The sequence below is a fragment of the Gopherus flavomarginatus genome, chromosome 2 (genome assembly GCF_025201925.1).
Source record: "Gopherus flavomarginatus isolate rGopFla2 chromosome 2, rGopFla2.mat.asm, whole genome shotgun sequence".
In the NCBI taxonomy this organism is placed as follows: Eukaryota; Metazoa; Chordata; order Testudines; family Testudinidae; genus Gopherus; species Gopherus flavomarginatus.
The window spans coordinates 34,185,924-34,196,848 of NC_066618.1; the positions used below are offsets into that span (position 1 = coordinate 34,185,924).

Below are 10,925 nucleotides of genomic sequence, written 5' to 3' on the forward strand. Positions count from 1 at the left end.
GCTGATTTTATGTTTAATGGTTGTTTGGTTAAAATGTTGGCTTTGGCTTACTGGATATACAAATAGTGAGAGCCAAATGTGAGAAATCTCTAGATTGATATTATTTAATCTATATAGTCTTCTTTGTCTTGAAATAGTCTTCCTTCATTAGAAGATTCTAGAGTTCATATATTGATTTTATAATGTAATTATTATTAATTTTACACAATGCACCAAACATTCTCTAGAACATTTACTTAATTTAAAAACAGTTGATGTGCAGAGCAATATCGGTCCTAAATATACTTGCCTGGGATTAATCAGATGTATGCACCACTGCCATCCATACAAACAAAAGCCTGAGAATATACATGAGTCTTTTATTCTGCCCTGAAAGCCAACAGACTTAAGATTTCTTTGACCAATGTAGGAAGTAAAATCTAGAGTATGGAGCTCTCCAATAAGAACATCCTGCTTCTAATCCCCAGGCATTCAGATCTGAGAACTACTAGCAAAAGCATGGTACTGGTTTGAGCTTTCATGGTTGAGTATATAGAGAGGGGACATACCCTTAGATATCCTGGACCCAAATCTAGTAGAGCTTTAGAGATCAAAATCGTGTTGAATTAAACTCAAAAGACAATGTGAATTCAGTGCTGACTTTGAAGATTGATTTAATATACTCCTTAAAGCTAGCTCTGCTAAGTAACAGTCAGATTCTGCCACCTTGAAACAACGGGGATCCTCACAGAGTAAGGTACTACTTGATGGAAGGATGGCAGAATCTGACCGTAATCTGGAAGCTGTATAGTGTTTGCTTGCTGTAGTTCAAAGTAGCGTTCAAGGACAACACTGTGTAGCGTGAATTTCAAGAACCCAGGAAAAACTGAGAAACCAGAAGCATGCCCAATCAAGGATCTTACAGACAAGTCATGCATAACCCTTCGGTAATGAGGACAGACACTATCAGTGTGTTTTCTACAATAAATGAGTTATTTGTGGCCAGTGTATACACTACTTTACTCTTAGGACTTCTGTTATTTCTGTGACCCCAATAAGAGTAGGAACTTTGTGAGTCCACAGCAACTAGTTGTTGTTTATTTACAGTTATCCTGTTTCTGTACTCCGTAATCTTTAGATAACTACCATAGATGGAATGTCTGGCAAAACATTTCAAATTAATAGCAAATTAACAAAAATTTGGAAAAGTGGGAGGTCACTTGGCAATCCCTTCCCAGATTTCCTATACTACTCCCACAGTAATTCATGTAGAGGGAGGGCAAGGTAAAATTCATGCTCACAAAAACAGAAAGAAATAGACATTGTTTTTTTTTTAAAAAAAGAAAAGTATAACAAAATGTGAAATAGCAAAAGGAATCAAAAGAAGAAAGGTGGGTGAGGGTAACAGCAACAAATGGAAAAGAGGGTCCTCGGGATGTCATGGAAGCAAACCTAAATTACGAAAAAAAAATAAAAATAAAAAAGCTACATCCCTGGCAAAGGGCTTTCTGTTCTAAATGTCTGTTACACACAGTGACTAATTAAGCTCCTGTTTTAATCTTTATAAAAAGGATTTCCAATCATTCGTAAAAAGCTTTTGTCTGTGTTCTCTCTTTCTCCAAGTGCCTTTTTTAAATGTTAATCTTCTCTTGAAAACTACAGTGAAATAAAAGTAAAATTGGATAATGGTCCAAACAAAAATATGCTATAAGGTATTTGGCTTCATCATTTCTGGATTATCAGATCTGCCTATTGCTTTTTGTAGGATGAATTTCAAATCCCGTAAAACTCTTAGTACATTGGAATGTTCTTGATGATAGAATTCTTTCTAAATATCGCACCAAACCTCTTACAGCCAATTATTGTTACATGTTTTCATATATGATAAACAAAGATTAATAATCTGTTTTAATATTAATTATATTCAGGTACAGTTCATACTTGTGTGCTATATGAGTATATCCAATAAGATCCCCATTTTACATTTGTGAAAATGTTCCTTGAAAACATATGAATTACAACATAAAATGGGAGAATCTTAAAAGTTCCTATATTTTAAAGTATTCAAGAAGTTTACCAACTTTTAGTATTTTATATTTTGTTTTACATTTGCTCCCCACCTCTCTGCACTGTCAGGGATTCTCCAACTTCATTTGCCCATTTGTCAGATTCTGAAACAAGCAGCTCTCTACTTCATTTCATCCTGCCCGTCATCCCTGATCTGCCCCATAATGCTATAAGGAATTAGAGAACTGATAATGGGTAGGGAGAGTGGAGAACAGATTACTCTTACTTAGTCCATTTACAACATTAAAAACATGAAAGTATATATATGTATAAATACTTTATATATTTGATAGTATCCTCCCCATATGCCCTTGGTATATTGCTTATCTTCTTTGATTGTAAGCTCATCAGGTCAGGGACCTGTGTGTGTTTGTGTAGAACTTAGAACCATGGAAACTTGAACCTGATTGTGGATTCTGGATACTGTTTTAATATTATTTATTTTATTTGTTTATTTATGGTATTTCCTCGAGGAACTCCAGTCCCATTGTAGTAGGCACAGTACAGACAAATAGCAAAGAAGACAGTCCTTGTCCCAGAGATTTTACGGTATTGATTGAGGTATCAGACAGGATGCAACTGATGGATAAAATAAACAGGGATGAGGACGAGGAGATTGGGAAAATGATAGTCATGAAGTTTCACAAAATAAAAACTTCTAAACTAAAATATCTGTTTTACCAGAAAATCAATTAAAATGTAATGAAAATGTTTATTGTATTTAAATAGATCATATCTTATTGCTAGACAATTAGACACAGCTTACTTGGCTTCCAATGTTGGATCTCTCAGGAATGCTATTTCTTTCTCTCCTCCCTTGTGTCCAGTCATTTCTCTCTATCTCATAGTCTTTCTCATATTCCCTTCCTCTGTCCCATTTGCAGGCTCCTTTGTCCCCAGGTTTCTCTTTTTTGTTTTAGTCTTTCCTTATTCCTTTCCTTCTTGCTTTTGACTAGCCATTTAGAACCTAGCATTATAGCTCCCCAACTCAACATAGGCCTGGCCTGGTCAGGGCATTAGTCAGAGCGTCCCAGGGACTGCCCTAATTTACACTACTAGATAAGATCCCTAAGATCCCTTATGCCAATGGAGAATCATCAGACTGGAGCTTTGTTCTGCCCATCCCCTGCCATGCCCCCTGCCTTCCCTGTCACACCCTCTGTGCTGTGATGGGAGGGTGGCTGGAAGAAGAACTGGCTTCTCTCCAGCTGCCAGATTTACACCAGCAGGGAGTTCCCCTCCACAAAGGGAATTCTTTTACAGCTGGAATCCATCCATTTTGTGCCACCTGAGCAGAGCAAAACGAGCATACAGTACTGCAGAATCTGGGCCAATGCCTTTTTCAGCAGTATGGATATGGTCAATATTGTCTTATCTTTTGCTCAGTTGGAGATGGAAATGAGCTTGGATTTTAGTAAAATTGAAACAATGACTGAGCTTAACCTCATGTTTTGATTGTACAGTATGTTGTATTATTTATAATTTAATTGTATGAGAAATATTTTCATAAGGATAAATTATATGTGTAACATAACACTCAAAGCTAGGTGCTTTAAAATTTTCCAGTGTGCAGTATATTGTTGAAAGTTACAAAATGTTGGCTGGATCCAGACTGATACATTTTTGGATAAGTTTCTCCCATATGCTTTTATTTAAAGTATTTTTTCTTTTAGGTTAGATTTAGAAAAAGCATGTAAAATGTCTTTTTTTGGAATGGGAGTGTTTTACAATTAGAAGATCATAGTGCTAGGAATTCAGCATCTTCTAGGAACTGTAACATATGAAAGAAATGAAATCCTAAATCTGAAAAGAAAGAAAAAAAAGGCAAGTCCTAACACCAGTTGGGCACACTGTGTCAATCTAAAATATGTCATTGCCAAAGTGATAGACACAAGCAGCAATCTTATTGAAACAAACATTTTTGGTCTCAAGGACTCTAGGCTCCATCTGATTTCTCCCTGACATCCCAGTCTTTCTCTGTCTAGTAATAGATTTAATTGAAAGAGGTAGCTCATATTTTCTTCAGATTAGAAAAAGTTGAATAAATTTGTTCAAAAAGGATGAGAGAAACAGAAAAGGAATGGTGTTGAATGTTCTGTGTGTAGAGACTTCTTCATTCTGTTGTTAGCGGGTCTATTTGTCTTTCACATTCTCAGTATGCTGAACTGTTGGATATGGTGGTCTCTAAAGTATCTGTTTTACCTCAGCCATGAAACCCTTGTCCAGTACAGCTGTTGTGCCCTTGCATGCTGTTTTGGATCAGCTGAAGAGTGTATGGCAAACACTTCACAGCTACCCCTTTCTGAAAGGTGACACCAAGATAAAGTATATTCTCCCTGAAAATGCTGCCTCCCATGTCTTCCACTGCCCACACAAGACTTTGGTAGCTGAGATAGCCATGGCCAGAGCAAAGAAGGTGAATATACACTACCGTGCTCCAGAACCTTGATCTTAGGCACCAAGATATTTTTGGATGAATGGTTTACTAGTGTATCAGTGCTTATGTTTGCATTTTTTCTGTTATGATATCTCCTAAGCTACTTAGTCTCCAGGGATGAGAATTCTGCCAACATGGTATCTTCAAAGAAAGGAGAATTAGTTGAGCTTTGTAACTGCTTCCCTGAAAATATCAGAGTTCTCATTCACAAGCACATTTCTCCTCAGAGTTTGGAGGGCAATCTTTAGAAGTGGTGTATATCTTTACAATTTGATGTTTGTAATGTTCTATTTGAGGAAATAATTTCTCAATCAGTTTGTTTTGTGATTGGCTAGGACTTTCTTTGAGGAGCCTTTGCTTTTTGCTTGAAGGCAATTGGAGTCCTTGATGATGCACAATTACCAACAGAGATGCTGTGGCTTACACCCTGACCCATTATTGCCACACTAGGGACCAAAAACCTTGGATCTTTATGCCTGTCTTGTGCTAGAGAACACAAGACTCAGCCATCAGAATCCTGTAAGAATATCTTCAGATTAACAGAATTACAAGGCAAGTAATTTCCCATTATGCAGCCTTGGAATCTTGTATTATTTTAAAGCTGGGCTAGCAATAGCAAAATCTTCTCTATTGCTATGACCATCTGGATAATTGAGGCTGTGAATTATTCTTGCTTTTAGAGCCCATATATGATGTGCACACTCTGTCTGATTTCCAAACATCTTATATTTGTGCTTATTGCTGGTATGATATGCTACCTATGCCAAATTTGCTTGGACCTTTGCCTTAGAATATAAATATCAGCCAACAAAAATGGAATCTATATAATATTGAAATTGCCTTCTCTTTTTGTGGAAAGTGCCTCTTACAAGCCAGACAGACACATTTATACCACCTGCCTCTTTGCAGCCTCTGACATATGTTAACATTTACATGTGTCAGAAAACAATATCTGAACAGTAAAGAGAGAGGATGCATGAAGTTCACGGGCATTGCATCTGAAAAAAAGACAAATTATGTTGCATTGGTGTCTTGGAAGCCCAAAAAGTCGTCTTGGACTCGTCAAAATGTGTGTAATATTGTGACTAGAACACCCCAAATCACAAGTGAATTGAACTAACCCTGTGAAACAATTTACTCTGCTGTCCTGCCTGCCATTTTTCAGTGGAAATGACCTATGATCTTGTTACCATGCAACAAAGGGATACATTTTTTTTCACATGAGGGAAAGATAGTAACAACAACACTTAGTTAAAAGCCTCAAACTTAAGTGCCAAATTATGGCATTAGATACCTAAATTGAGACATTCTGGGTTGTGTGCTGGTCACCTCTGCAGTGACTCTGAGAGTAGGATGGGGGAGAGAAAGAACTAGAGGTTCTGCTGTTATGTATCCTCCACCCTCACAGAGAGCTACCATAGTGGCCTGTGGTGGCAGGATTACTTCTCCCTATACACACTATGAAGATAGAACACAGCCTGGTATATGGATTTGTCTATACAATGGCAGTTCTGCACATGTGTCACCATTTGTTGATGATTTGGAAGAACAGCAAATTGGGAAGTGAATTGATCCTTGCCCTGCCAAAGTCAGAAGAAAAACTCCCATTGACTTCAGTAGAACCAGGCAGATGTTTTTATGGCGGACAGTATCATTGAATAGGTTTATAAAATTGATGTTTATAATATTTATTACTGATCCTATAATCAAATAACAAAATAGTGTTTATTTTTAAAAAATCGTGTGTTCTCAAACAAGTGAGTGGCTGAAGGAAAAAATAAATAGCATGGAGATGAGGGGTGTCATGGTATAATTCCCCACTCTGAACGTTAGCATCCAAAAGATGGGGTACCAGCATGAATTCCTCTAAGCTCAATTACCAGCTTAGAACCTGTAGCGCTGCCACCAACCAGGAATTCCAAAGCCTGGTACACTCTGGTCCCCCCAAAACCTTGCCCAGGGACCCCCAAGACGCAGTCCCTCTGGATCTTAACACAAGGAAAGTAAACCCTTTCCTTCACCGTTGCCTCTCCCAGGCTTCCCCTCCCTGGGTTACCCTGGAAGATCACTGTGATTCAAACTCCTCGAATCCTAAACAGAGAGGAAAATGCACCTTCCTCCCTCCTTCTCTCTCCCCCTCCCAGACTCTCCCTGAGAGAGAAAGTAATCCTAACACAGAGAGAAAATTAACCTCTCTTTCCCCCTTCCCTCCTTTCTCCCCACCAATTCCCTGGTGGATCCAGACCCAGTCCCCTGGGGTCTCACCAGAATAAAAAAAAAACAATCGGGTTCTTAAACAGGAAAAGCTTTTAATTAAAAAAAGAAAAAACAGTAAACATTCTTTGTAAATTTAAGATGGAATATGTTACAGGGTCTTTCAGCTATAGACACTGGGAATACCCTCCCAGCCTAAGTATACAAGTACAAATTAAAATCCTTTCAGCAAAATACAAATTTGAACTCTTTCCAGCCAAATACACATTTGAACTCCTCCCAGCCAAATACACATTTGCAAATAAAGAAAACAACCATAAGCCTAACTTGCTTTATCTACCTAGTATTCACTATTCTGAACTTATAAGAGCCTGTGTCGGAGAGATTGGAGAGAAACCTGGTTGCACGTCTGGTCCCTCTGAGCCCCCAGAGCGAACAACCACCAAACACTAACAGCACACAGAAAAACTTCCCTCCCTCTAGATTTGAAAGTATCCTGTCCCCTGATTGGTCCTCTGGTCAGGTGACAGCCAGGCTCACAGATTTTGTTAACCCTTTACAGGCAAAAGAGATATAAAGTACTTCTGTTCTATTAACTCCTACTATCTGTTTATGACAAGGAGCTATAGGCAAAGCACATTTTTGTATATTTTCAGTGTATATGGCTTATTCAGTTGCATCATGGAGGAGAGATAACTCAGTGGTTTGAGACTTGGCCTGCTAAACCCAGTTCAGTCCTTCAGGGGGCTACTTAGAGATCTGGAGCAAAATCAGTACTTGGTCCTGCTAGTGAAGGCAGAGGGCTGGACTTGATGACCTCTTCCAGTTCTATGAGATAAGTATATCTCCATATATTATTAGACTGTAATTACATAAAGTATATGGTTTCTGTGTTCCAAAATTTCAAAATTATAGCTTTACCAAAATCACCGTATGTACAGTATATATGCATATTTTTGGTTTGGAATCAGACACATGAAATACATATACCTTTACTCTATAAAAGTGTCACAAAAAAGTTGTGGCATGTCCAAGGGAACTCTTTTTTATTTTGATAGTTAAAGTTTATCACAATTATGACTTACTGAAGGAAAAAAATAGGAGATATATTGTAATTAGTAAGGAAGAAATTTTTTTATCAACACCATTTTTTAAAAAACTGCCTCATTTAAGCTGTCTTATAAGAAATGCATTCTGGTTTTGTACTATAGAATGCAGTTTTGTCACCACACACACATGCAGAGCCTGATCCTGCTCCCATTGAAATAAATGGCAAAGCTCCAGATGACTTTACTGACAGCTGGATCAGGCCCATAGTTTGGGAACAGGTAAAAATAAGAGTGTTTGGTATAGATGCAAAGCTTTCTCATGCATTTTTTCCATCAATTTTAACTTGTTTATGAGCAAATAAACAACATTTATATCTTTCTGAAGTGTTCACACCTTAAGAATTCTGATCTACTGTTCATATATATGTAAATTCCATTAAAATTTGAGTTATGTGAAAACTTTGACAAGAATTAACCCCTACTGACACTTTATTTAAATAAAGACTTTAACATAATTCAAGCATACTCACGGCAGCCTTTCATAAGTTACTTATAGGGGTCGAGGGGTGAAAAGTGACTGGCAAGAAGCTTACTCTGTACATTAGTCTAACACAAATACTTCCTTGAGTATAAAATGCTTTGATCTTCATAAGCAAATGCCATGTGTGCAGCTGTGACCCATGCCTTACAACTGCTGGAAGGTTAGAGAAAGGTAGCATATGAATTTGATATCTGCATTCAATTTATGCTTTTATATTTAGCAGTTCATAATTTTATGTAATATTTTAGCTGTATGAAAAATATGCACTGGAGTTGAGTGATAACAGATTTCTTTGTGGTTTGACTCAACATTGTTTGGGTGAATACAGAATCCTAAGTATTGCAGACTGAAAGTAGGGGTTTAATTAGAACTGTCTGTGTTTTAAAATACCTGAACTCACATTAAGATTGGCAGATTTCCAGAAATCTGAAGAGTATGTGGAGCTAATTTGAGCTAAGCAAGAGTCTTCTGTTTTCCAGTGTATATGGCTTATTCAGTTGCATCACTGACTTGTAATACATTAAAAATAAGGAAATAGAACTATGATCAGTCATTTGCTGATATGTAACAATTTTTTTTATCTATAAAGACCCAATTTTATCACCCTTATTTTGAGTAGTGCCTTATTCAAAGAGAATTTCCATTGAAAACAATAGGACTACACAGAGTTAAGTTCTATTCAACTTGAACAAAGGACAGAATCTGCCTCTAAATTGTTTTCTTTTTGAAACATGTCTAAAGAATTACATTTTAAGATTTGGATCCCTCAACTAGATGAATATGGGTGGACTGTTAGTGTGGTGGTTCTTGGGTACAAGGGTTCATTCACATGGATCCAATCACAGGAGGAAACTCTAAAACAGAGCACATGGCTACTTACATAAAAAATATCAAATATGATTTGTTCTCATAATTTATCAAAGAAAATTTAGTAATTTCAATGAAAATTGTTCTGCAAATGAGAAAAAAATCCAAGAGAGAACCCAAGATCAGAAAAAGCAGTATCACTGTCATGAATGTGACAGAAAATATGTCAGGATTCCTTATAAGAATTGAACTAACAAGATTTGTATTATTTCTTAATTTAAAATTCAAAAAGTCTTCTTATTTGCTTATATGAATATGTTAATATGAGGGTGTGTATACATATGAATGTGTGTATATATGATTTTAAATTTAATTCAGTAATTTAAGTGTATCCATTTTATATTTTCTGTATGATTTTATTTTACTAGCTTCTACTGGGTATGGTGGGCTCTACAGATGAAACCCTACAAGAAGCAGCAGCTGGTTGCATAGCAAACATCCGCAGATTGGCTCTAGCTACAGAGAAGGCAAAATATGGTTGATGCCTCAACTAGTTTTACTGGCTCCCATGTTTTACACACTGCAAGACATTTGAATATGTAACTGCATGGACTACCTAAGTTTGAGAAACGTTTATTTGGGGATATTTTTAAAGCCTACTATCTAATTAAAATACATGTGTTTAAAAATGGAAATGTACTTCATAGTGCACTCATTCTGTATGCTTTTAAAAAGGTTCAGTTATTTTATCATCTAAAAAGTACTTAACACATGAAAATAATTGTATGAATTCCAGGTTAACATCATTAACTCTCAAATTTAAGATATGGTTTTGCATTTAATGAAATTGTAATAAATACATTTTTCTTCACTGTGTGTGGCTTACAGTAATTCATGAATGTCTTGAGCAATTCCCTTTCTGCTAAACCTGTCTAATCATCCTGTCATTATGGTTTTGCCTGTTTGATCACTTGCAATCCACAAGAGAGGACTGACTACAGATGCACCAATTTCACATCTGGTATTACATAAGTCCTGCAAACAGCTGGAGCTGTAGACCTTATTCCACATTTATCTCAAATTGCCTCTTACTAGCACCAATATCAAACAAGATAACATTTAATTATATGAGAGAATACATGTGATTAACCCAATAGTTAAAATTCACAGCAGTAAATTAAGAAATAATAAAGATGAGCATTTTATACTAATACTCTTATATTTATATATTAGAAATATAATCTCTCAGGGATTCAATTAGTCTTTTAAATTTAGAACAACAATGTTTGAAGCACTTTATTTTACATAAAACTAATCTTCAGAATTATTGACTTTCCTTTCAGTAATCAAGGTCTTTATATTAATGTTTTAATAAAATATCATTAGTATTGTAGAACAATTGTTGAAACACATTCAGGCAATTAACTCATGAGTAGTCCAGGTTTATGCATGTGCTGTGCACAGCAACCTTTGTAAACAGTAGTATAAGACTGAGATCCTGAATTATAAGTGCAGACAATTCTGTCATACCTGAAAAAAAAACTTAAAATAATTGCATTTACTGTCAAACATTTGCTTCTGAATGAACTGTATTACTATACTTTTCAATGCTGATGATTTGAAATACAGCACATCCTAGTCTAGAAGCTACAGTGTCTATTAAATTTAATTAATTTCCCCTGTGCCTTGTGATATAAAATTGCAGCTACTGAATGAGGTTGGCTTCTAATGGAGACATTCTTACAAACCCCAATTTTTTCATATTTATTACTTTCTTTTAAATGTATGCACAGACTCATTAGCTATAGCTAGATTGGTGTAATACAATTGT

The 10,925-nt window shown here is 36.2% G+C and overlaps 1 protein-coding gene across 5 annotated transcripts in view; it reads left to right on the plus strand.

Annotated features, from left to right (window-relative positions):
* Positions 1–9,965, plus strand: part of ODAD2 (outer dynein arm docking complex subunit 2) — a 173,819-nt gene extending 163,854 nt beyond the window's left edge. For all 5 annotated transcript variants that reach the window (XM_050939024.1, XM_050939023.1, XM_050939022.1 and 2 more), the window contains one exon: positions 9,523–9,965. In XM_050939024.1, coding sequence (XP_050794981.1) covers positions 9,523–9,636 — 114 coding nt within the window. In that variant the 3' untranslated portion in view covers positions 9,637–9,965. The remainder of the gene's footprint in view (positions 1–9,522) is intronic.
* Positions 9,966–10,925: the final 960 nt, after the last annotated feature.